The sequence below is a fragment of the Asterias rubens genome, chromosome 9 (assembly GCF_902459465.1).
Source record: "Asterias rubens chromosome 9, eAstRub1.3, whole genome shotgun sequence".
NCBI classification, from domain to species: domain Eukaryota; kingdom Metazoa; phylum Echinodermata; class Asteroidea; order Forcipulatida; family Asteriidae; genus Asterias; species Asterias rubens.
This window is the reverse complement of record NC_047070.1, coordinates 14,237,271-14,265,184: the sequence shown is the minus strand read 5'-3', so window position 1 is coordinate 14,265,184 and position 27,914 is coordinate 14,237,271. Positions and strand designations below refer to the sequence as shown.

At 39.2% G+C, this 27,914-nt stretch overlaps 1 protein-coding gene across 3 annotated transcripts; it reads left to right on the top strand.

Moving 5' to 3' along the window:
• The first annotated feature begins 555 nt into the window (after positions 1-555).
• LOC117294707 (BTB/POZ domain-containing protein 16-like) lies at positions 556-25,799 on the top strand. 3 transcript variants are annotated; one of them, XM_033777218.1, is made up of 17 exons: positions 5,410-5,463; positions 5,882-5,922; positions 8,819-8,877; positions 9,091-9,363; positions 12,115-12,181; positions 13,471-13,627; positions 14,613-14,790; positions 15,120-15,223; positions 16,051-16,398; positions 18,700-18,814; positions 19,803-19,872; positions 21,082-21,144; positions 21,886-21,953; positions 22,617-22,736; positions 23,814-24,066; positions 24,605-24,706; positions 25,260-25,799. In XM_033777218.1, exons 4-17 carry the CDS (start codon positions 9,236-9,238, stop codon positions 25,515-25,517), a joined length of 2,031 nt encoding a protein of 676 aa, XP_033633109.1. In that variant the 5' UTR covers positions 5,410-5,463; positions 5,882-5,922; positions 8,819-8,877; positions 9,091-9,235; the 3' UTR covers positions 25,518-25,799. The 3 variants fall into 3 exon arrangements, with proteins under 3 accessions (XP_033633110.1, XP_033633109.1, XP_033633108.1); XM_033777219.1 differs by lacking the exons at positions 5,410-5,463; positions 5,882-5,922; positions 8,819-8,877 and adding an exon at positions 556-713; XM_033777217.1 differs by lacking the exons at positions 5,410-5,463; positions 5,882-5,922 and having other exon boundaries at positions 8,721-8,873.
• Positions 25,800-27,914: the final 2,115 nt, after the last annotated feature.

Below are 27,914 nucleotides of genomic sequence, written 5' to 3'. Positions count from 1 at the left end.
AAAGAATGCTTAGACACAAAAAACACAAAAATATCTTAAATAAACCTGTGAGTGTTATTCATGGCAACATACCTGTTCTTCAACCCTAACCCCTTTTGAAACTGTTAAGTTCAGATTTAAAAAATAAAACTTAAAAAATAGAGTCTCTTATATTGTTTCCTGTTTTTTATCACCTGTATTTTTAATGAAAGAAAACTGTTTTTACACACACTTTTAAGTCGGCAGCTTCGTCGCTATTCATTGGCCTGAAGTAAGTCTTTATCTGCTGTTGTTGTTTGGCAGCCATTGTTAACGCAGGTCTGTGGCAAACTCACGGCTCGCGTAACATGTTATTTTGGGTGTGTGTTCAAACGTGGGGTTGAGCGATCAACATTAATTTGCGGTCGAAGTTGTTTTTAAAAGCTGGTACCCGTCGTCGGATAACGGTATGCAACGGCAAAATTGCCTTCTTCGGAAGGAAACCAGTTACACTGTGCACCGCGCACGCGATCATCAACAGCATACATGTACATGTACATGCATACTCGCATGCATTATGCAAGAGCTTCCATTGTGGGTTTTTCTGTTATGTCTACGTCGTCCGCTGTGTCAGTGTGGTCTTTTTGCGTGTGATTTACCAGCTGGGAAACGACATGCAGCTGATGATTTAGAGTGACTTATGGGATGATAAAAATTCCATTGTCTCGCAGAGGATTTTGTATCCAATAATAAAGGTATTCAAAAATGGGTAGCGTATCAGGTGGGAAAAAGTGTGATCGGCAATTTTGGCAGCGTATCGGCCAATAATTTCTGCGTATCGGCCCGATACGCTAGCTTGTACGTGGGGAGAACCCTGGTTGGTTTTTAAAGTGCATCTGTCAAATCAAAGTTGACAAAATTTAATTGTATTTCAATTTGTACTTTCCTCCAGTGTGTACAAATAATATTCAACAGTGTGTAAATATATTCATAAAGTTGTGAAGACACTTAAATACATGCAAGTGGCAGTTTGAATTAGCCCTAAGTAAGAATAACCAAGTATGTCTTGAAGAAGCCCTATGTGTGAGTTGTGCAGTGAAGCACGGGTGAGTGGGCATCACATGCTGGTCTCACAGGAATCGCGGAGCGCAATCTCTATTAAATGATTTAATGCACACGCACACCTTTGCGCAACAGTCAAATTGCACAAAAGTGATGGCGCCCTCTGTTGCCCAGTCATGTTAAGGAATGAGACAATCAACTCAATATTATGTTTACCTATGAGAAAATCAGTATCATGGCAACAAGTTGGCGTATATGACAGACCCCTAAAAAATTTTTTTTATAAAATTTAGACGCTATACAATACTTGTTTTTGTGTAATGGAGGTAATTTTATGCTACATGTAACATAAATTTGTTTTTTTAAATAGAAAATAACATAATTTTTTTTTTTTTTTAAAGCCATTGGACCCTTTCGGTTCAGAAAAAAAAAAAAAGTTCACAGATTTACAAATAACTTACAGGGTTTACAGAAGGCAATGGTGAAAAACTTCTCTTGAAATATTATTCCATGAAATGCTTTACTTTTTGAGAAAACAGCAAAACAACATAAATTCTCGTTAACGAGAATTACGGATTTATTTGAAACACATGTCATGACACGGCGAAACGCGCGGAAACAAGGGTGGGTTTTTCCGTTGTTTTCTCCCGACTCCGATGGCCGATTGAGCCTAAATTTTCACAGGTTTGTTATTTGATATAGAAGTTGTGGTAACAAAGTGTGGGCCTTGGACAACACTGTTTACCGAAAGGGTCCAATGGCTTTAAATAGAAACTGATGGAATTGTTTTCCTTTTTTTTAATTAACAAAATGATGGTGTATAAAATGGGTAGATTAGAGGCCTTAGAAAAGTTATTTCACACAAGGGTGCGTCTTTGAAAATTTTGTTTTCTAAAGCGCGTTCACATTTTTACTCTATAGGTCTACCTCAATTTAACCTATTCAATATTTACAAGAAGTGAAAAGTCTTTTAATTAGCTGTTCCAACCTACCGTCGGAACAGGTATTGTTTTCGTCGAGATTTTTATTATTTTTTATTATTATTATTATTAGCTGTTCCGACCTACTGTCTAAACAGGTTTTGTTTTCGTCGAGATTTTTATTATTTTTATTATTATTATTATTATTATTCTCCCTAAATCCCCATTGCATTTGTACACTTTTTTTTTTAAATCTTAAAAATTAAATTAATGAAATGGAGGATTTAGTTTTTATACCAAATTGAAGCTTAGAACATAAGCTTAATTCCTATCGTAACAAATTATCAAATTTTTAATTAGTAAGCCTTTATTAAGCTTATGAATATTTAATTAGCAAACCTAGTTAACACCATATCTCAAAAAGTATACCGCCGATCCTGAAACTTTTTTCAGCTATACACTTGTCGGGTCCTGCTTAGGTGATTTCCAGCATACAATTTCGGACGACGTCACCATGACATCATGTATTGCACGTTTTGTGTCTGTGCACAAACACAATGGCTCTTCAAATGTCAACATTAAAATGGTCAAAAACACAATTACTTCAAAATAATTTATCTGTTCGTTTCCTGAATTTGATATTCTGTGTTTAAAAATACACTGATCCTAATAACATATGTTTCAGTCCATTTCTAACCGCGTTCAGGACCCATTAATCTGTACACACTCCATTGGATTTGTACACAACCAATAGGCCTACATTAGGTTCCTACGTACATTTAGGGATTTCGTTAAAAAGAACGTATGTTCTAATAGGGTTTTTGAAATGCACTGGATTGGGATAAGTTACATACCATCGTGTACCTTATGAAATTTATTAGTATAAAAAACACAATTTTGATACTGTGACGTCATCACGTGTAGGCTAGGCCTGGGCGAATTAGGCCTATTTGAATATCCGGTTAATGGCGAATAGGTTTTTCCTATCCGTAACCGCGAATGCCTTTTTTTTCTTAACAAGATATCGGCAATGGGCGCGAATACCTATTTATAAACCGGATAGTTCTGTAATTAAAACCAAGTAACCGGATATTCTTTAATATCCGAATCTCCGCGGACGTCGTGCGACAACTGATATGAATGTTTTGTCTGAATCCTTATGGAACTTCTATTAAGACAGCATAAAACAGCATAAATTAAGTATTTAACTATGCTCACCTCAGTGAAGAGTTAAAACAATTACATTTCTGACGTAATTTGTTTAAAGATTACGAAAGTTTTCCTTCACGTAGAGTCAATCACGATCAAAAGAAAAAGCAAATTGCAATCTTTTAATTAGATCCGGTTATTTTTATGAATGAACCGAGTGACACTGTCTAAAACTAATATCAATCCGCCCATAAGATCTCATTAACAAACGAACAGCGCCCTCTAGCGGCAAAACAAAAAAATATTTGTAACTTTTTTTTATTTATTTTTTTATAAAGCGCCCTCTAGCGGCGAAAAAACTATTAAAATATCCGGTTAATTTCGGATAGTTGGCCAGCGGTATCCGAAGACCAAAATTTCACTATTCGCCCAGCACTAATCACGTGTCAATTTATGGTAATTAGAAGCTTTAACGAGTTCTTCTTTGCAGCACTATACCTCAAGAAGTATACGTCCGATTTCAAAGTTTTTTTCAGTAATTGACTCCTATGGCATGACAGATTTGCCTTGGGTAATCGTGACCCTGATTTGACCTCTACTTCTGGGGTAACCTCAAGTGGGAACATATCTCAAAAAGCACACAGCCAATGTTCAAACTTCAGTTATAGACTCTTAGGCAATAAATATTAACTTTGGAAAACTGTGACCTCATGTTGACCTTTACTTCCGGTCAACCGGAAGTGAGACCTTATCTCAAGAAAACCTTTTTCAGTTATAGATTCCTTGGGCAATGAAGCACATTATCCAAGCAAAACAGCATGGAACAGCTTCGTGGTTGTTCCCCCTAGTTCTTACTCAAGAATTTTTTACGTCAGCACAGGGCTCTTCATTCAGTTCATCATGTGGATTTGAGAAAGAACTTATCCTTTGACAACTTTTTTCTTCTAAATAAAAGTATTGGCCATGAATTATAATGAATATCTTGGATAGCTTTCGCATTCTGATTGGTCAGAGACTGTTCATATGGAGGTGTTCAAGGCATTTAAAGACTGGCACAGTGAACTAGCAAATAAATTACCACTAAACAAGCACGTTGAGTAAAAGTTCAAGAAATATTCAAGTTTTTTTATATGAGGTATCAGTTGAACATCAGTGGATGGAAGTATAAAAACAACAATGAAGTCCTGGACACAAACATAGTCCTTAAAACAATGTTTTACTTGGTTTTACAATGATTAACTTGGTTCTAAAAATGATTCTGAGCCAATAGACCTAAGCCCCAACAATAGAGGCATTGACCATGTTTGCTGTTTTTTTATATTTTATCTTATAACATCAGGCTGTTCATTTGTTTGCTTGGGTGGTTCGGTTTTTTTTTTTGGGGGGGGGGGTTGTGGGGGTTGGGGGAGAGGGGGCGGTTGGTTATTGTTGTTTGGTTTTTTTTTCAGTGCGGCAGTGCGTGGGCGCTGTTTGTTTACAATACTTGCAGTTCACACATAAAGTTTGCACGCACTGCCGCAATGCAGTGGTTTAATCTGACTCGGCTGCGGCTTGGCAGTTCGTCGATCCACATGTATTAGGCTGGTGGTCACGTGTACAGCGTCTAGTGACCTAATTATAAAGCGTTGAGCATATTGAGAAGTCAAACGTGCGATGCGGCAGAAAAACAACAGTGAGTACCGAGCATAGAATTGCATTTTTTAAAGATGTTTCAAAAGTTTATTGAGTATGTGGGGAAAGTTTTGGTAGTGTAGTACAAAAAGAAACTTCAGTTAGTGCTGGTTAACGGTCGTAAAACATTCACCTATTAACGCTGGTTTGAAAAACGTATAGCGTTAAACCTTTGCGTGCTACGGGCGCAAATTTGGGCCCGCAACGTTTATTCCCTCACTGCTGTGGGCGCATATTTGCGCCCAACACAACGTGCTATTTGTTTGCACACAATCGAGCTTTCTTTTGACCCCTGACATCCATCCGGGTACTTTTTTATACACTTCGATACACAGAGGACATGTTACGAATGAATACACAACAATTTTTCATGAACAAATCTTGTATTTTCCGAGTTTTTTGGTGACTGTTTTCACTGTTAAACAAAATGGACGCCACACAATGGACGCCGCAGGCAGCATTCTGGAAGATTTTTCGCGGATTCTAGCTTTGGAAAATAAGAGTCTAAGGATGTTTTGGGAGATGATAGAGATGATAATACTTCAGTGGGACTATGTCGATTGACATTGGGCCAGTTAACGGACACATATCTATGGAAGATGGGGCCGAATCTGACGATGGCGATGGCAGCTTTCCTGTGCAAGGAAGGAAACAGGGTAGAACTGTCCATGGTGTTGGGGACATTTTTCGCCGTGCTTTGGAAGTGTGTATTTAATAAATTATGTACCCGAATTCAATTCTGTTTGAACTAACTGGGTGTCCGTATTATACTCTTCATTTATCTTATTTTGCATTTTGCAATAAAATAATTCCTTCACACAGAAAAATGCTTTCGAGTACAGATGTGTGTAATTTTAATGATTGTGCAAAAAGATTCCAGCCGGCAGGGAATAGTGTGTTTAATGAATGGTAGCATGCAAAGGGTTAAGGAGGCCCAAAATATCAGACCCCTATAGTTTCTAGAAGTAGGCCAACATGGCACAGGCAACAGCTCCATTGAAATACTTTAGCTTCTTCTGGGAATGTGTTTTAAAATATGTTTGTAAGAGCTAAATCGTCATGACAGTATACATGTCAAATTATTTTAACAATTTTCAGCACAATTTGTTTTAAATATTCAGTGACACCAGGCATGCCAGAGCTCAATTTCATAAAGCCTGTGGTAAGTACAAAATCTTGCTAAGGGGAAAGCTCAGACAAATCTTGCTTATAGCAGGAACAGGAATACCAGCCACTTGTTGTCCATAAAGTTTATATTATTGTTGCGACTTGTGCTACACGCACTTTTTACTTAATAATAATAGCAAAGAAAATTGGTAAGCTACATTTTCTGCTAAACGACTCTTTATCAGAACAAACTCAGGCCCAGTTTCAGAACAAACTCACTTCACTTGGAAACGGGGTTGTGCAAAATTTGACAAAAACTCGGCCTCAAAAAATGTTTTAAAACAAGGTTTGTGCGGCAAACTCACACAAACGGAACACAGTACTTCTTTTCTGAGGGCCCGTAGCACTTGGGCATGCTTTTAAAAGAATTTTAGTTGTGCATATTAATACTTTTCAATTTGGAGACGTTTCGGACAGCGTAGGCCAATTCGGTAATTCTTATCTGCAAATTTCAGAAATGTCGTCTGCGCACCGAATAATCGAGTCAATACATGTGCTTTTTGGGGTTTTTTTCGGCCTACGGGTTGTGTTGTAAAATCAAACATTTCTTCAAATTCTGCGAATGAAAATTCTTTGCAACACGTTTATTCTCAACACAACAAAAATCTCGACTCACCTTCGCTTATTTGTAGTAGTTTGAACTCGGAAATCCGGTGAAAAGCTGAATTTCTTGGAGATAAAAGACATGGAAACTTTTCAAAGTCGTCCATTTTTTCTTTGAAATGTGCAAATCATGCAGATTTTCAACTACGACCCCGGCCGGCGTCCGCCGTCCAGCCCCAGCCAATCAGCGAACAGCTTTGACATTTGCATAACAAAGCTGAACCTTCTAGAATTTTCTTGGCCAACTTTTGTGACCATATTTGGTACTAAATGGGCGGGGCTTGCAAGGGATAAAACTATTTATGTAAAAGGGTTGATCATTAAGTCTTCTTGCATGGGGTAAACTCGTTTAGTTATAAACCAGTGTTTACATGGTGAGATTATTATTGACTGATAATTAAGTGAACAATGCGACCCTTGAAGAAAATGGAAGAGACAAATTAATAGAGCTGAGATTTGTTGTCTGAAGGCCGGTTTACACGCCTCTCTTAATATTGCATGAGGTACGTCACAATGCTAACTCAAAACGAGGCGATGGGCGCAGCCACTGCAAGTGATTGGGAACGTGCGCCCATCCATAGCCCATAGATATAGAATTAAAATAACTAGATCGGCCGCGCGTACATACGCGCCATTGCCTGTGTAGAAAAAGTTTTTGTTCGCCATGGACGCGGTAAAAATTTTACGTTCGGAAGGCGACGCGCGGAAAATGCAAACGGGAGATAGGCCTTTGACGCGCTAAATGTCACGTGCTGACGGCAAAAAGTCACGTGCTGACGGCAACGCACCGAAAATGTACACGGGAGATAGGCCATGGCGGCCCCCATGCCAGAACCCGCGTATGTACGCGCGGCCGATCTAGACATTTAGCGCGTCAAAGGCCTATCTCCCGTGTTCATTTTTGCGCGTCGCCTTTCGAACGTGAAATTTTTACCGCATCCATGGCGAATAAAAACTTTTTCTACACAGGCAATGGCGCGTATGTACGCGCGGCCGATCTAGTTATTTTAATTCTATATATATCTCTATGCTATAAACTGGCCTTGATGCGCGGAAAAAAGTTCATGTCATTATTTTGTGCATGTGCTTGGCGAGGGGGGGGGGGGCAGTTCAATCCACAAAATGAGCATCACTGCATTAGTGCAGAAAAAATGTACAAAATCCCCATGCGTATCATGTTCAGGGGGGGGGGGGAGTTTTCGGCACTTCAAAGAGTCCATTGATCATGTAGATGTCTAGTGTTCACAATGCCCCCTGATCAGGCTCGTTAACCAATTCCGTAATAAATTGAGCATATTATTTTTTTATCAAATCACTGTTAATAAATTACATTAGATATTACAATACCAAGTTGAATGCGTTCAGCGGGATGTTGCATAATCATCTATCACCGCCAACTAATGATAGAAAATGACATGCTGATTAAAATGTAATCGTAACAGAAAACTTTCAAAACATTGCGATTAACTGAGATCAATGTATTCTTAGAATTGGATGGACACGACGCCACAAAGTCAAGCCAAGACTCAACTGATATTGCCCTGTCGTTTGAAGCTGTTAAAGCCCTTTGGTCGAAACGGTTTTAGGTATAGCCTAATTTGTTTTTCTGATTACCAAAGTATACTTTGCCACTAATGTCAATAGTGATTACTGAACGTATACCTTCCCTTTAAAGTATTATTTCGCTCCCTCGAAATTAAAAAATGAACAAGTATGGTATTCTTCGAAATACAATCCCATCATCATGTATTGGATTGATTGTCAATAGAATTTATTGGCCTTCATTTAGCTCGAGAAAGCTAGCTCTGTGAGGGTGGATAAAGCCATTAAAGGGTACACGTTTGGTAATAATTACTAAAAACAAGTATTAACTTAAAAACTGACTTGGTAACGAGCATTGGAGAGCTGTTGATAGTATCAAACATTGTATGGGTGATTGATTCAGCCATCCACTGATCAACACACTGACAAAGATATTTGATAGCGCCCTCCTTTGGTTGGCTCAAAGGAAGTGTACCTTAACAACAGTAACCAAGTAACTTGGGCTGACCTTGATTGAACTCAATGAAGTTTCTTTTGGGTGGTTCACAATGTTTACCCAACGAAACCAGCATAGTGCCGAGTACCTGTTTGCAAAAAAAGTTAGCGCATGTGCTGTAACGTCCGTAACGTGTATGTGTTTACGTTTAATTGTGTCGTGTGTGTCGTGTATACATGTAGTTCACATGAAATTCTACTTCTAATTAATATAGCTCAAGTGACATTATTTTGCTCTCTCTGTTTTCAAGTTGTGATCTACACCGGTAGTGAAACATGATAATCTATAATGGTGGCAATATTCCAGTAGGTATGCATAAAGAACACGTTGTATTATTTACAGTTTACAGAACATTTGTTTGACTTTGAGCTGACAACTGAGTGATGAAAGAAAGAAAGTGAAAGTTCGAGGTGCGGTGGGTGACCGTGAGAAATTTGCGCTATCAATCGTGTGTAGAGGTGGTTAAACACTGGTAGGTACCTTAAAATGGAATAATAACGTTTTAATTCGTTTTATACACAGTTACACCACAGTCAGCAAGTACCCGACCCGAAGCTCTGAACGTCCAACTGCAATTGAACTTCACTCTTCACTATCAAGTTGTACATTGACCTGCTGTGGCACTGGTTTAGATTAGAACTCATTGCTGCACCAATTTGTATTCAACATGGCTGAAGTAGGAACAATGATAATGAATAATTTCTCTGCCACATCAAAACATTCCACGGGGTTGCCGTACTTACCATCCTCGCCTCCCAAAGCCAGAATGTCCTCGGTGGCAATGTCATACACAAGGTATGTGTCAAGTCAAATAAATCAACTGTCACTGTCTGTGTCACTGTCAGTGTCACTCTAATCATACAGATAGAGTATAATTTTGCAAAACATTTTTGAGTAAAACCAGTTTTATGTGTCAACTGGTATTTTTTTAAATAACATTTGTTGAGGAGACTACACGACCAACAAGAGTTTGATAAACATCAGTCACATTATGTGCACAGTTCGGTCAAGTTTGAACCCGAAACAAGAACACTAAACAACAAGTAACTTCTCAGGCCATAGTATGGAAATATTGACTGCTATGCTATTGAGGGGCACAGTTAAAAATTATAGGCCCAAGATGGTGTCAAAACCATGACTATGCCCGAAGGGAAGCTGAGGGCATAGTCATGGTTTTGATATCACCGAGGGCCTATAATTTTAACTGTGCCCCGATTACTAAGCAGTCAAAATTTATTTTATATATCGAATAAAGATTCTTTTAATCAATGACACTGACGGTGAAAGGTTGTCTGCGAAGAAAGGTCGCTCCGTGACACGGAACACTAATCGTACATGTACATCATACAATACACATGAACGACCTATTTGCGACCGTTTTATTCACTATTTTGTCTGGTCATCAATAAAAGGGCCTCGGCCTGCACAATTTGGTTTGGATTGTTTACCAGAACTTAAAGATTAGACGGAGTAGATAAATAAATCTCAATGTTCTCACACACTCATCCCCGTAGCTCTGATCGTAAATTGACAATTTTTGCTGGGGGACAGGGACAAAAGAGAAACTAATAAATGATTGTCATTACCAAGTCGGGGGGGGGGGGGGGGGGGGCGGAACGAACTGTCAAGACAGTCAAGAACATCCGGCTCCCAAAGACAGCAATTAAGACTCCAGTCGGACCTCTCTGTCGTCCTAGGTTTGATGAATGATCCACAATGTCTCAAGAGTATCGGCATGTCACGTTCTCTTAACAGGTTCCAATTAGTGTTTGAAAAGTCAAGACTTGCATGGGCATGCTAAGTGAAGGGGGTTTGTTTTGTAAACGAGCTGTGTGCACACTTTCTGAAAATAGATCTACATGTAGGCCTTCGCTGGATGTTTGTTCAAGGGAAACATTTGAGTAAATCGTGTGTTCGTGTTAATAAAAACTAAGCAAGTGGGCAGAAGTGTGCAATATTTATCTTTTGCCTATTGATATTATGTATGTTTTGATTTGCTCAATAAAGATTGATTGAACAACTCGATTTAAAGACAGAGGACACTATTGGCCATTACTCAAAATAATTGTAAGCCTAAAACCTTACTTGGTTGCGGGTAATGGGGAGCTGTTGAAAGTATTTAAACATTCTTAAAAAATGGCTCCCTCTGAAGTATGGTAGTTTTCACGAAAGAAGTAAATTTCCACAAATTTGATTGTGCAAGGAAACCAATTTCAAAAAGAAATCCTCTGAGTCGCCAATCAAAAGCACACCACTCTCCAGGGTCTATTACATTCAGCTAAGCTATTCATGATACCTCAAATTCTTGTCTAAACACATTAGGGTGTTTGCTGTAACAATAAACCGGCAAACCCAATGCACCATACCTTTAACAGTTGAAATGTTTATAGGAGTTCTTTAAACATGTTAAATGGTAGCCGATCCTCTTTCAAAAATGTGTAAACATCAGAGAGTGCTGGACAAACATACCATTACCACCCTCTAAAAAAGCTCCTTAAGCACTCAAGTTAAATTCATAGTTCCATTGTGTTCTCTTGTGCTCACATTCACTTACTGTTTGTATTGGGTAGACCTGCTGTTGCAGGGGGGGGGTGCCTTTAAAGGGACACGTTGCCTCGGATCGGGCGAGTTGGTCTATGAAAAGCGCTTGAAACCGCTTGTTATAATGGTTAGAAAGATGTTTCAAAAGTAGAATATAATGATCCACACAACCCTCCAATTGCATGGTTTTTCTTAATGTACGCCATTAACTATAACGGCACTTCAATTTATGGAGTCAAAACAAACACGGTCGGCCATTTTGTGGAGTCAAATTTTTTGACTCCATAAAATGGCCGACCGTGTTTGTTCGCAAAGTAAATGGAAAACCATGCAATTTCGAGGCATCCTATTTGTGATGATAATTATATTCTACTTTAAAAACATCTTTCACACCATATGCATTTAATTTAAAAAAGGATTCAAACGATTTTCCGAGAGCTACTTTCCTGATCGAACATGTCCCTTTAATTTGTTTCTGTTTTTTCTTTAATGTGTAGTTAAATGGGAAGCGCAGGGCTGTCAGTTGTTACTAAGCAACCACACTTGAACCTCGATCAGTTTATATTCACCGACTGAAGGTTTATTTTTAGATTAACATAGTTATGGCAAATGTACCAAGGTTTTTTTCAATAATTGTTAACGCTCACCGTGTTATGAACCTCTTTTTTATTGTCTTCAGTTGGTTTAAACTAAATACCCATTTTTGGGGGGCTGTGATTTTAAATTACGTTCAGAGTTTTTTTGACCGGGTGTCTAGACGCCGTTAAAGAAAGTTTTTAATTATTTACTTTTTTGGGGGGGGGGGGGGTGGAAGCTTAGTTTATACTTTCACCTTTTATTTACTGGTAATGAAAGAGAATTGTAAAATTTTCAGACTTAAATTGCATTTAAATTGTGATGCTAGTTGTTGTTCATAATTGTGGTGTGTCATTGCCACAAGTAATAAATAATTTACACTAATTATTCATTTGTTAAATATTTTTGTATTGTTGTTTTTATTTACAGTGCTTTACAGACTGCTCCGTACTCTGCACTTGTTGGTGTAGTTGTAGACTGCAGACAGCCTTCAAGGGTAAGACACACAAATATTAAAATAAATATTGAAGTTCTGAACGAAACAAACTAAAACTTTTCGTAGCGTACAACAAATTGACCAAAATGCCTTTTGGTAATTTCTAAGGGTGGGGTATTTTAGAACTGTTATTAGTTTAATGTTTGGGCTTTTATTTTTCTTCCCGACAATTGTCCAGCTCTGGTTGTTCTTATCGGCAAAGTGTGGGTTTGAATCCCGATGATGACACTTGTGTCCTTAAGTAATTAACTTTTAAAACCTTTATTGCTGCATCCTTCAGATGGGACTCACAGTGTTAGAGCAGTAGGTCCCCTGGTGTTATGTAAGGTATGACAAGAACCAAGTGCACTTTCAAAAAAGGAGGGTTTGCCACCATGTTCCTTGTCTGATAAGCTGGATATTGCACCACATCACCTTGTAAACGGTTTAAATGGTTTGCAATGCACAATATCATAAGGAATAGGTCTCATACTTCAAAACGTTGCTCCACACACCTTGCAGGAAAAAATACTGAGCGCTTAGACTCCTAGAGGGGTGAAATAAAGTGCTTTAAACACCCCTTATACCAATATTCTGCCTTTTCATTGGTTTAGAGCGCGTCACATGATATGTCTTAGTTTTGCTAGACGACGGCCGTGTGATAGTGCATCAGTTTGCCGTGCGCTAGTCGGGAAGACTAGCACACAGCGTGCAGTACCCAGACGTCCGTTGCGTGTACGAGGATGATAAATTAATAGTCTGTTACCATTTTGGATTACATGACACTACATGCACAGAAAAAGTTTTTGCAATCTGTATTCGCGTCGTCCGTGGATTGTAGCATTCAGGCCTGTAACTTAATAGTACAGTATTTAGAAATGTTTGGGGTGTTATAAAACAAATATTGACTGCTTTGACTCGTGCAATGGTTAAAACTATGACTCCCGAGGTGATCCCCGGAGCGTTCTGTTTTCCCTCGGCTTCACCTCGGGAAAATAGAACGGTCCGGGGATCACCTCGGGAGTCATAGTTTTAACCATAACACTCGAAGCAGTAAATATTTTTAAAATACAGGCATGTGAGACTTTGTCTTTTTTCCTTCACTTTCTGTGTACTAAAGTATAGGAATATTATCTTTTCCTCTTTTTTTCTTACCCGGTTTTTTCTTTTCCTCTTTTTTTTCATGGATAGTTACTCACATACCTGGCTATATAAGAACTGAGGAAATATTATTATTAACTGTAAATCCTCCTTTATGGCTGCATGTTTGTTAAGTTGATGATTGAATACTGTTTTTAACCAATACACAGCATCCTGCGTCACCCCGGTACCGCATCCGGCGACAGGTAGGAGGAACAAACCGATGGAGATTGCCAGAATCCTTGGGAGGAGACCTCCTTGGTACAGCCCAAGCCATTAAGTCTCTGAACGAGCCTTACAATGACAGCATGGTCGCTGTCATGACAGGTAAGAGGTTGCTGCAAATAAACATCACATCAACAGGGGTTAATTTCATGAAGCCTGTAGGCACAAAAACTCGCTAAGCACAGAAAAGTATTGCTTATCATAAATAGCTTCCCAGCCAAAATGTCATTAAGTTGGTGCCCCACTCAATTTTTGTTTATCAAAGAAATTTTTCAAGCACTGTTTTCTGCTAAATTACACAGCCCTAGACCCAATTTCAAAAAGTAGCTAAGCGCAACAAAACTATGGTTACCAGAATAGGGTAACCAGCCAAAATACCATGTCGCATGTTCAATCTGTGACAGGTATCTGACTTATTTCTGCCTAGCAGAAAATTGATCAGCAATATTTTCTACTAAAGCAGCTCAATGAATTGATTAATTTTTGCCCGCAGAGCTGGTGTGTGCATAAATTTGACAGAGTAGGTAGAACTTCTGGGTACTAAAAGTTGTGCGGGCTCAATTTCATGGCTCTGGTTACTGTAAGCAAAAAAAACATCGCTTCTGGAAGCAGGGAAACCTCGCTAATATGTTCAAGCGTATTTCACACAATGGCAACCAATTGCACAGCACGCACAAAGAGCACTTTGCCCGTACAGGAGACATTCTTCTTTCTGTAACTCACTTTCCCCTAGAAAATAATGAGAAAACCGAAATGTGAATAAAATTCCTTCTTGGAGGTTGCCTGGAACTGGCTGCCTGTAAATTGCCTCTTGTGTGACATGGCCTTCAGGCTTATGGACAATTCTGTGGTGGGTCAAGTTACAAATCTTGAGATTTGCAATGGTTGATAACTAGGCTATATCCAAATTGGCGGCTACAGCTACACTTACAGCTACGGTTGTTGCTAAGGACATCCGTTACTTAATCGCATGACACGGCAAACCAGCTGTAGCCATAGCAGCCATGCCATGAGCGTCAAGACTTATAGCGGATAATAAGAGTTCTTCTTCCTTATTATTATTATTTTTTACTCAACCACTTTACAGCTGAGAATCCAGCAACAAGCATCAACAGCGACCCAGAGAGGCCATACCAGTTTCCCAGCAGAGATATCTTGGAAGATCGACCACACACGACCCTTGATGCCCGGACAAGCAATGGTTGGTCAACACAGAGATCACTAGAGCCGAGGCCACCAGGCACTGCACCTTGCAGACTCAGCAGGTAAACCCAAACACTTCTTCAAAAATGCTATTGCTTATTCTTATCAGATTCAATGGGAGATTTTGGAAGCTAGGTGGCAGCAGACCTACCAGACAATTTCCATTGTTTATGTAGCTCTGAGCATGCGCACATTACCAAGAACAATGGAATTTACCTGGTAAGTCTGCTGCCACCAAGCGTCCCAAAAGTCTCCTATTGGACTCGGTTTATTTCCAGGCCTACTTCTCCTAAATTTGTACAATAGAGAATTTCATGGCCGAAAACCCTGTATGTGAGCGAGCAGTCAAAAAGTTTACAACTCACTTGCACTTTGTTTTGTTTGTCCACAGTCCGTCACCGATTGAAAGGTTTCAGCCGTCATCTGCCCGATCACCGACACCTGTAGACATCTTTCATTATCACTCTGCACCCATTCACAGTGTACTCGGACCAGGTAAAGTTTTTCTCCATTTAACTCCCCAGGAGTTCCTTACCCATGGTTTCGCCGGCGCATTTTCACACTGTCCCTTCGTCTACATGTAGGTCCCTATTCCACTGGGTTCCAGCTGCACGTTTCAAGAATACCCTGTGGTTTTACTACTTACCCCTACTCCAGAGTAGGGGTGGCTCTCCCATTTGTCGGGCAGGTCAGGGGTAATTTTATCATCATGTCATGGGCGAGCGGTTAAGAGCACCGGATTCAAGCACTGGTGTTTGATTAGCAGGGTGTGGGTTCGGATCCCGGTCGTGACACTTGCTACAATTGGGGAGGTACCGGCCAGGCTTCGAATTGATGATACCCTACATTCGTATGGACTGTGAAAGGGGTAACCCTGTTTCAGCCCTAGGAGTAGGTGGCAACAGCTTCTGGAAAATATAACTGTAGCCCACTCCTTCAAGTGGCCTTCAGGCCTTGTGTGTCAAGCGACTTGCATAAAAAAATAAGTGCGAAAAGGCCAGCCGTTATTCCCTGGGGTCAACCCTGGGAAAAGAGTGGGGTGAAATCTCAGTAAGCCAGCAGAGCGATGAAATTGGGCCCAGGACCAGACCGCACTCTCATGACTACACCTGAACTAAACGTAGAGCACAAGAGCAAACGCACTGGCCCTGACATATCCACAAGGTAGTGAGAGCAAAGTTGTCATATTGGTAAATAGAATTCACATTTTCTTTCTGGATGCAGCTTCTCATATTTTACAGAGAAGCAGTTCTAACATAATCAACCAGAATTTTAACGGAAAGTCGTTTTAAAGCCTATTATTTTTTCATTTTTTTTCCCAGACATTCTCCTGCAGTGTCTAGACACAAACTGGGAGCTCCATCGTCCATACATCCAGAAGTCCTCCACCCTCACCGAGCTCCTCTGCAAGGCGGAAAACAAACCCCACTCGGAGCTCTACTATCGTGACCCGATGTCGGCAACCCTTGACCAGTACATCAGTAAGAGTAACCACTACAGCACGGAGTACCAAGACATCAGTCATAGCCTGAGTATGACGGACAGCCCTCGGAGTCTGGACGGTGGGGAGAGGAGGCGGATTGACCACCCGGCACACATCGTCAAGGCTCGGACCAACACCATGACCAAGCTCAAACTGAAAGTCAGGGATTCCATGGTGACTAGAGATGGTGAGAATTTCCTCTGGGTTTTTGTTAAAGATATTTATTGTTATGTCAGGGCCCAACTTCATAAAGCTGTTTAGTACCCGTAAGCAAATTTTTGTGCTTACTGCACCAGAAAAATGTGCGTAAGCATGAACATTTCACCATGATTTCTCAAGTAAGCGGGTTAGCCAAACATTTACCCTTGCTTACGGTAAACAGCTTTATAAAATATAAATTCTGCTAAAGGGAGGCTCCGTAAATAAGCACAAAACGGCTGCTTACATGTTTTACGAACATTCATTGCTCTACCTCAAAATTCTGCTCTTAAGATCACCATTTTCCGCTTACTGTGATAGCACTGAATATATGCACTAGCTGTGAAAGCAAATAATGCGCAAAAGTAAAAATTCCCTATTAACCTGTGTAATACGCATGACCTAAGCGCAGAATTCCCTGCTTCTGTAAGAGCTGATTCTTTGTTTACGGTAAGCAGAGCCTACCTTCTTGCATTGATGTATTTTGTTGTGTTTTGAATAATATTCAGCCCATGTGCTGCAATGGTTTTTTTTTTTTAATAAACCAATAAATGTATAACAAAATATTTTAAAAACTTGCTTAGCAATGTTGATTATTAGCTAAAATGCAAGAATATGCTTATTGCTTCTGACAGGTGTCCTGCTGATTTTTTGGTTAGCAATTAATTATCCCATGCAGTACTGCATGATGATATAGAAACCTTACACTGGGTTTAAACCAAACGAACGGTGATTGCTGATGGCGAATCACTCACCACTTTCTGCCGATGGCTTTTAGATTGCCTTGCAATTATAGTTCAATGTTCTAGGAAGCCTAGCTGGTGGTAGACAAATAAATAATTTATACAAGGGAGCAGCTTGTCAGCTTTGTATTGCCCCTGGGAATTGGACTGAAATGGCTTGCCAAACACTGCTCTGGAATCGTTTATTAATTCCTACATTTTTTTATATATTTTTTTTTCCCCTCGGGGGGCGGGGGGGGGGGGGGACTCTTTTTTTGAAGAGGAGAGGGGAAATGACAAATAGATGGAAACCCTCATGTGAGTGGGGGAAACAGATGAGTGGGGAACAAATTAAGTCTCTAACCTCACATTAAAGTGGTGTAAATTGCCTTTGACGTATTTGAACCTTAAAATGGTAATTATTTTAACGTCCAAAAACATCTGGGTCATATTTCATAAAGCCTGTGAGCACAAAAACCTGCTAAGCACAGGGAAATCTCGCTTAGCAAAAAAAGGTAACCAGCCAACATTTAAAAATGTACACTGTTGCCATGGTGCCCACTCAATTTGTGCTTAGCAGAGAAATTTGTCAAGCAGTATTTTCTGCTAAACAGCTTCATGAGATTGGGCCATAGAGTTTCTTAAGCACAAAAAGGCTAAGCATAACAACATTATGCTCACTAGAATAAGGTTACCAGCCAAACTATACATGTCACAAGTATGAATTGTGCCTGGTATCCTGCTCATATCTGCTAAGCAGAAAGTTGTAAAGCCGTGTTTTCTGCTTAAGCAGCTCTATGAAATTGGGCTGAGATGACAATATTCTGAGAGAAATGAGACTCTACATTTTTGCACAGATGTATTAAAGAATGTTAGTTTTGGTCTACAAAAGCAGAAAGTTGTGAACAAAATCACTGGCAAATTACTCAGGTGGGATTCAAACCCATGACCTTTGCAATTCTAGAGCAGTGCCATACCAACTAGACCACCGATGTTTAAGTTGATTAGAATAACGTGAATACCATATTCTTAAAGGGATGCTGCAGTGAATTAAAATAAAACAGTTAATTTTGCTGTCATTTATTTCTGATATATGTACTGAACCTCAATAAAATGTGTTTTGTTTTTTCCCCGACATACATTATCTCACTTGCGTAATTAGCGAATAAGTCATGCCCCGCTTTTGTGGTCTGTTACCGCTCCCCTACCATCGACGTCACGTCGGGAATTCAAACATATCGTCGGCAAAAAGAGTCTGGTCCCTAACTACACGCGCCTAGTAGGTACCAGGCCACACAGTGCACACGTCTCTATATGCACACAGCCAGGGGGCCCGACTGCTCGGGTTCCCGACATGACGTCACGTTTATGCCCCTTTTAAGGGCGGGGTGGGTTCCCCTAATCTCTTGAAAAACATTTTTAAAATACTTGCGCATTTAATTAAAAATATAAAAAAATATTTTAGGTTTAAAAAGTCATGTTTAATCGTTTAAATTATTAAAAAAAAAACACTGCAACCACCCTTTAAATAGTTTAAACTTGGTATGTTTTTTATTTGTTTTCCCCAGCATTTGCTGTTGCTCTGGGCAACCTGTACCATGACGACATTGACGTTGAGAAGTGTGACGTGGTGGGAGTTCTAGCATCTGCCCACTCTCTAGGTTTTCTGGACTTGGAAAGAAGGTAAACAGAACAGTAGGATCGTGTGTTGATCTATCGAGTTTGAGGTTAAATGAATCCAAACTGATCAGATCAGGGCCATATTTCATAGAGCTGTTGTTAAAGGGAAGGTACACGTTTGGTAATTACTCAAAACAAATATTAACTTAAAAACTGACTTGGTAATGAGCATTGGAGAGCTGTTGTTAGCATAAAACATTGTCAGAAATGGTTCCCTCTGAAGTAGCATAGATTTTGAAATAGAGGTAATTTCTCACTAAAATAATAAAAGACTTCTAGCTAGAAGTCTTTTATTCCTATCTGAAAGCACACACATTCGTCAAACAAGGGTGTTTTTTCTTTCATCATTTTCTCCCAACTCCGACGACCAATTGAGCTCAAATTTTTACAAGTTTGTTATTTTATGCATGTGTTGAGATACACCAACTGAGAACACTGGTCTTTGACAATTACCAATAGTGTACCTTCCCTTTAAAGCACAAAAAGAAGCTCAGCACATTAGATTTATGTTTCTCATATGGTTACCAGCCAAACTTCATGTCTTATGTACATGTCCTGCTCATGTCTGCTAAGCAGAAACTTAAGCAATATTTTGTGCTTTTAAGCAGCTCTATGAAATTGGTCCCAGATCAGCTCTTGCAAGACCTTTTCTTCGTATCAAAAATTGATTAGGCTATTTGTCAGGTGCAATTTTCATAAAAGCTTGTTTACCTGTCGTCGATTTCACAAAACTCTTCCTAACTTAAGACTAATCTTAGGACTTAGAACGAGTCATAACCCTGCACTGTGGCATGCAGACCTTAAGATTAATCCTAAGTTAAGACGAGTTACTTGTCCTAACTCGAGATAAGACGAGTCCTAACTCTTTTTGAAATCGACGGCTGAGTATAACTGAATTTCTTATTAAACAGATTTATGTGGTATTTTTCAACAGTGAGCCTGGGGAAAACAATGTTTGATAATTTTTGTGAATGATTATTTTCGTGAACAGATGTGCTGATATTATGTTGAGGAACCTGAGTTCAATGACGGTTTGCAAGTATCACCAGGCTGGGTTGAAGGTACTGATCTCCACTTGTCCTCAATTAAACACACTCAAATATTTTTAACATTATTTTGTCAGATTCGTGTAAGCAGTGTATGTTGCCAAGAACCCGATTAGAGAAGATAAAAACCTTGCGCTTATTTTCGAAATCTGTATGAAACATAAGTTTGGCAGTGACTTCATGGAGGGAAATTGGGAAAATCTGTGATCAAGATTTGGAAGGAATGCTAGGTTAAAATCAATGAATTTATGAAAAGATCCGTTCGCTGCACAAATCTAACTTAACAGATGTCTTTCTGCACACGAGTGCATATTTATTGCGTATCTATTTTTTATTTTTTTTATTTTTTTGAAGTACATATGAGCGTTAAATGCAAATTATACCTTGCCAGTTGCGTGTGCGCAGTTGCAGCAAATATGAAACTTCCTCATTTAATCGTGTGTACATTTCATGCAATGTTAATGTGATTATAGGAACCCATAAACATCAACCAATTATCTTTGTGTGTGTGTATGTGTGTAATTTAACCTCCCAGTTTGAGACAGTGTAACTTCTTCATGTGGCCGGCTTCAAAGGATGTTTATTTACAGACGTCACTATTCTTTGTTTGCACATTGATTATTAGGAGGCTTCAGAACAAACGGCTTGTCTGACAGTTGATATTATTCATGGAGTATGCAGGCCTTGAATTTAGTTCTTCGAAGGGGCCGTCAATGTTCCTCTTAACAGGGGCGTTTTAATGTGAAAAATTCAAACTTGTATTGGATGTAAAGGGTACCAGCGAAGCACACGGCACCACATCAATTGCTGTTGGTGCTGTGGGCTATTTCCCAGGCATGCAACTCTTCCGCGTTTTTTTTCCAGATTTTTGTTTGTTAGTCTAATATATGCCTGGCAACAACAGTGTACGACTTAATCATGTAAAATAAACCTAGTACATGCTAACAATGCACCTAATAAGAGCATAATAAACCTCAACATTTTCTAGGGTACCATTGTGGGTATCACGTCTCGTGGCGTTTGGCTGCCTCGCTCCGCACTTGCGTAGTGCCTTTGAAAATGTTCCTAACGGGCAGTTGCATGCCTAATTTCCAGGTCTGGGTATATGAGTTAACCATCTAACATGTACATATGTATGTCTCTTTTTGTATATTTGAGATTTGATTACACTTTTGTGGTTACACTTTTGTTTTTGTTTTTTTACCAATGTCTCTTGTGTTTTAGTACAAAGTGGGGCAAGTGGTCAATGCATGTGAGAGATGGTTGGAGCTTAATCTTATTCCCCATGTGAGTATTTAAAACTGTTTTGTTTGTTTACCCAACACTTAAAAGACCATAGCTGCCCGTAAATGGCTTGTACCATGGCATGTCATGGTCGACAGAACCAAACTCTAGCTCAGGCATTTCTGTTCAGCAGATTGCTGGTTTGAGTCACGATCGTCATACTTGTGTCCTTAAGCAAGATACTTAACCATTATTGTTGGATTGTGTTGATGAGGCGTAAAGCCGTAGGTCCCATGTTTTGTGTAATGCACGTAAAAGAATCCAGTTTCTTATCGAAAAGACACGGGGAAATACTTTCCATCCGAATTGTAAAAACAAATCAACCTTGTAGCATTGAGTAAGCCCAGGGTAATTGTTTAACAAAATACTTGTCATCATAGCGCTAGTTGGAATTTGTCACATTTCAATGTGGTCATGTGGACTGCAGGACTTGCAATCACAAGGTTGTGGGTTCGAATCCTATGAAGCTAACTGCTGATTTCACAATGACTAGAATATTAAGGTATTGTCACCCAGTTACTGATCCATATTTTCTTGATTTGTGCAATTCAAAATCGCAGGGGCTGAACCGCTGATGTTTGTATGCGATAGACTGGCTGTTGCCAGCTTGGTGTTTATATCCCCTAGTGGGAGTTTGCCGAGTTCCCTTGATGAGAAGATCATCTTAGCAAACAAACAAACACCACAACAGGGGAACAAACAAACTGATTCCACTCAATGGACTATTCTATTTTTTTGTTTCAGCTTTCGGTTCAAATCCAGTTGAGGGATCTACCTTTGGAACTCCTACAGAAAATTATCAAATCCAGCAGGTAAGAAAATCAACCAGAAATGCATTTTTTTTAAATCCTGTTGACTTTTGAAATGTTGTTAATAAACCAAGTTTAAAAAAGTTTAAAATTTACCCAGTCAGTTTCCATTGAGGTTTTTTAATATTTGATGCCCGAAATAAAAAGTTCTATCCCCATAGGGTGATCCCCTCGCTGCCGCTTCCCTGGTTGTATCTGGCAGTTATGGATTGTATGGCTTCAGACTGACACCCCCCCCAATATAGATATTGACAAAATACCCCCCCCCCCCCTAAATGGAACTATATAGCTCATTTGGCAGAGCGCTGGCATGTTAATTCAGAGTTTGTTGGTTCGAGTATCACTCTAGTCAATAGACCGATCCACTAAGCTCCACCCCATTGCGTATTGACCAATCACAACGCAACGAAGGTCAGACAAATAAGGTCCGACATGCGTGCGCATATCTTGGCGCGAGCCATATCTTGGCGCACGCGGCAGAGTTGTGCAGAAAGGCATTGGAGAGCCCCCACGTATTCTTGCTCACACGTGCGTCGTGGGCGGAGCCTACTGGATCGGTCTATTTGTCTTTGTTCAACTTCAAAAAAATTGAAGAGATAAGGAACAATTAGCAATAATTCTGTGTAACCTCACTCATTAGAATGTTTTGGATTTGTTTGTTTGCAGGTTTTTCACATTCAGTGAATACTACTTGTACAAGCTTCTCTGCTACTGGATCTTCCTACAGCAGAATTCACATCTTCAGCTGATGCCATCACATAGCACCATTGTAACATTCTTTAACAGGTATGGTACAAGTAGTAGATGAATCCGTTAAGCCATGCCCCCGTATGGTCTACCTTGCATCTAAGCCCAGTTTCGTCAGTGCTGCTTAAGCAGAAAAAGTAGCTAAGCACAACAAAATTATGCTTACCAGAATAAGGCTACCATCAAAAGTACCATGTTGCATGTAGCATATTTTACTGGTACCCTGCTTATATTTGCTTAAGAGAATTCTTAAGCACTGTTTCTTGCTAAAGCAGCTCTATGAACGTGAGTCCTGGGCCCAATTTCATAGAGCATGCTAAGCACAAAAGTATGAAATTTCTTCCTTGATAAAAACAGGATAACCAGCCAAATTTCAACGTAATTTCAGGATAAGCAAACAACAGCTGAATACCAGTAACAAGCAATATGCAACAAACGGAAATTTAGTCGATCCTGTTTTTATGCAGGAAGAAATTTTATGCTAAGCAAATTTTGGTGCTAAGCAGCTCTATGAAATTGGGCCCTGGGCTTAGGGAGATCTTGTTTCCTGGCCCCTCGATACTTGAGCAAGCGCACCACACCACAACAAATGGTACAATGCAGTGGTCATACAGGGCCAGGTTTAATAACCGTATTTATAACGCACCTTTTGCCAACGGATACAAAGCGCCAGGTATTATTACTGCAAGGAGTGGGGCGAATTTTGAGATATTAGACCTAATCCTTAAGCACCATGTAATGGTTTACATGGTGCTGTGGCGCAATATGCTGCCAATCTAGCCAGGAACACCGGGGCGAACCCCTTCTCTTTTCGATATTAAAGTGCACTGGGTTCTTCACATGGCACCAACGGCTTTTACATCCCATTCGAAGGTCGAAGCAATGGTTATGTGTCTTGCTTAAGGACACAAGTGTCACGGCTGGGGATTCGAACCCCCACTCTACTGATCAGAAACACCAGAGACGGAATTCGGTGCTCTTAACCGCTCGGCCACGACACTCCCAAAAGGTTTCATACAGCTGCTTAAGCACAAGAAGTAGCTTAGCATAACAAAGTTTTGCTTTACAAGATAGTAACATTACATAACATTCTCAAATGTCTTCTCATCCCACCAGTCTGAGCAAAACAACTGCGTTTGTGGACCGCGAGCAAGGCCAGAAGTATGCCGGCCTCTTCCGATCCATCCGCCTCGCTGGAGTGACGGACACTCGTCACCTTGATGACATGCTTAGGATGAACGTTATACCACAAGAGTGGATCTTAAAGACGCTGAGTATGCATTACCACGCCCTGCAGGGAGGCGGTGACATGTCGCTCATGTTGAACTTTGGCAACGACGCCATCAGAACTGGCTTCATCATTGAGCAGGTACTGCGTTGATTAATGATGTAACTCACTAATGCCCAATTTCATGGCTCTGCTTTTCTTAAGCATAGTAAAGCAGGGAATTCTGCGCTTATGTCAAGTGTTATTTCACAGGTTAGCTGGGAATTTTTGCTTGTGTGTGTGCATACCCCATTGAACAAAGCATCTTTTTCAAAAACCTTCATATAACTTACCAATCTGTCAATGGTTCATTTACCCAGTACCTTCAGCAACTTGTATCACCATTAAATCCGATGCGCCAGTTACTGGTTCCATCTGCCAGAATGAAAGCATCTAAGTCTCTCAGTTGAAGCTCACAATCTATGGAACACTTTGTCAATGACTCCTATTCATGTCAGACAGGTGCTCTAGAATCGCACAAAAACAAATTCTGAAACAACTACATAAAAAGTTTGACATCTGAAACAGTTTGGAGCGACTTAGATAGTTTTTGAGATGCCAACGCTATACAAGTCTTATTATAACTATAAAAGTATTATTATTATTATTATAATATGTTTTGTACACCATATAATTACAGGAGCCAAGGTACCACAGCGAGGTTGTATCCATCCATGGTTTTCACTTTGAGCTGAAGGCTCATCGACAAGGCAAAGACTCAACTTATCAATTCTACATGCAGGTAAAACAACAATTAAAATCTCAAAAGAAAAGTATATCTCACAGTTTTAAAAAGTCCCCTTTAAAAACATGTGCTAATTTTCTTGCCTTACAAATTCAAGAGGAATCATGAAATTTAATGTTCTCATAGAGAACAGAATTAGCGAGTACGACTTTTTCTATAGAAGCCATTTGTGCATTGAGTTTCTTGTCACATTGTTAAATTTACATCCATTAAAGTTACAATTTCATAGTGCTAACGGTAAGCAATAATTGATGTTTACTATAGCAACCTTTTTTGCTGAAGCGTAAGCGTATTTCACAGTTTAGCAAGACAATAAGAAAGCCAGCTTCAAATTGGACAAAGATTTTCTTCCCAAAGAGGTTGTTGCTTTTGGTAACCTCCTTATTTTATAACCACAGCTCCAGAATTATATTTCTAGTGGTATAGAGAGTCTATCAAAATGTATCTCAAGTCCAAGCCGAGACTGCTGCGAATTGTTTGAGGATTTATTAAAAAAAATACAATTTTTGTATAATTACTAATAGTCTTATTAATTCTGATTCCACCCCAGCGCCTAAAGCCACATGATCCCACCTTATCCTTCCGCGTCTGTGAGCGCCAGACGTTCTCACTTCGTCAGGACCGAGAGGTCTTGTACAGCATTCGAGCTCAGTGTCGCATCCAGGGCCAGGACTACCTCTTCAATACGGGTATATTGGGCAAGAAGTTTGGCCTGGGGTCTAAGACGAGCAAGAGCGAGGTCTTATCGCTGGACGGACTGTGCCTTCCGATCTACGTCACATTCAGTATTTTATTCCCACCGTCCTAGATTGCTCAGGATTAGAATCTATTTTTCTGGTGTTACCCGTTGGAAATTTTCAGGTTTTCAGAAAAGAAATTATCATAAAATCAAAACAAAGTTAACTAGCTCTATGAAATCGGGCACAGATGTTGAACTAAAAGGGAGGGGTGGGTTCCTCACTTACCCCCCTCCCCAACCTTTGATCTGAAAATAAAGCTAACCCTGCAACAAGTTTCTAAAAAATGTTGTTTTATTAAACGGCCAATAAAGGATGATCTCAAATATATAGACATTACAGTTTTCTAATAGCTGGAGTCCATAGGAAACATAAAAAAATATAACGAGTCTCTTACCTCACGTTAAAACATGGTAAAAATTGTTTTTCTACAGAACGCTTCTAGCCAAATTTCTGAAAAACGTGAGGTCAATCAAACCTGCGCGACAAAGGAAACGTGACGTCAGTGGTGGTTATTTGGTGTGGAAAATAGCGCCCTCAGTTTGCCAAAGCTGGAGAACTGTGTCCAACCCAATTAGGGGAATATCGTCACTGGAGTCAAGAGGTCATTATAAGAGATAAGCCGTTTTTGACTCTCGGCGTAAAAAGCCGCGCGGTTGGGTGTATTTTTGACTCGAGTTATTCATTACAAAATGCATATTTTTGAGAGTAAAGTAGCTATTAACCGGTATCTACTATGTCTATTTGGCGTTTAAAAGGTAATAGTTGAAATATTGAGATCATCCTTTGCTCTTTAAAGTATGGACGGGTTTCCAGGATCCTCATTATTGTCGTACACTTCCGGAATCACTATGAATGATTTTTGGTCGTGTACAGTTTGTGCAATGACGATATCTGTGTTATGCCAAAGGGTCCCAGGACAAAGCTTAAGGAGGGAAAATATGCCAGTATCAATTTGAAAAGACAGTTTTACAAATAATGTGAAGAGAAAAAAAAGATTTGATTCCAGGACCTTAAAGCACTAGACTGAAGCGGTAAGAACTGCATTTTATGAAAAGTACACATCAATTGTCAATGAACCTGTTTTAGATGCCAAAAAAGTATATTCAATTCCTAACTTTCGTTTTAAGATACTTGTTTCTACTTTGTACTGATCTACGCATCTGATTTCTGTATGTCTTAAAAAAATAACTTTTTTGTCCTGGTAAATATTTTAAGTTTGAATTAGCTTGTGGTTTGTAGATAGTATGATTGACTAGTTTAAATTATTTCATAAAATGTTTTTTAAAAATGTATGAAGTCAAAATGTATAAAAATTATAATTGAAACCAAAAAGATTTGCAGCTGTAAAGTAAAAAAAAAAGAGAACAACTTAAATATTGGTGGCCAAAAAAATAAACTGACAGTTTAAGGTGAAAATGTTCATGTTAAAAGTCTAATATTAAAAACTAATTTCAGTTTCGGAATGCATACCTTTTTAGAGAAATTTCTTTTTTGCTCTTATTGTTAAACTTCTGTTCCATTGAGCTATGTCCAAAGAAAGAAAGAAATTACTAATTTATTACTTAGCTGAGTTTTCAGTGGAATTTTACTTGGTTAAGGTTAATTGACAAAGTATAACAATACTAAAAAAGGAAAATATAAGCCGCTGTTGTAAGAAATCTTAACCCTATTAGTTTTGTAACTTTTGTTTTTCAGCATGTTGTTTATTAAAAATTACATCTATTAAACCATTACTGTTCCTTCTGCTAAAACACAGGATTTGCACTGCCTCTAGCTATCGGGCTATCTCGCTGGTCTAGTTGGTAAGACACTCTAGAATTACATAGGTCGTGGGTTCAAATCCCACCCGAGTAATATGCCTGTGATTTTGTGTTCACAGAGCTCGGGAAAGTACTTAGTATACAGTGCTAACACACATCAGGTTATGGGTAAATCCACAATTAATGTTCTTTATCCCTGATGCAAATTTCCATCGACTAAGTATTTTTTTTTGTCATTGTGTTCAAGTGATAACTGGGTATTTTTAGCTTGACATTGATTGTCTTTTGCCTCCAAGTTCGACATTATTCAGAAACATAGCATTTTATACAGCAGCATTAATAAATGGCAATTCTTTGTCTTTTTGTATATTATTTCACATTAATTTACATTCCATAATACTCCATTTTAAAAAAGTGGACCAAAGAGTCTTTCAAATAATGTGTATTTGTATTTGTGAAGAATTTGTATATGAATAATAATTCAAATGAAAAGGAAATGCGTATTTATATTTAGATATTTCTATTAGTGTTAAAAGACCATCTTGAACAAAAACCAGCAAAATGTGATCTTTGCTGAAATTCATTTAAAGTCACTGGACACTATTGGTAATAACTCAAAATAATTATTAGCATAAAACCTAAGTTGGTAAAACGAGCTGTTGTGAGAAACGGCTCCCTGTGAAGTAACGTAGTTTTCAAGAAAGA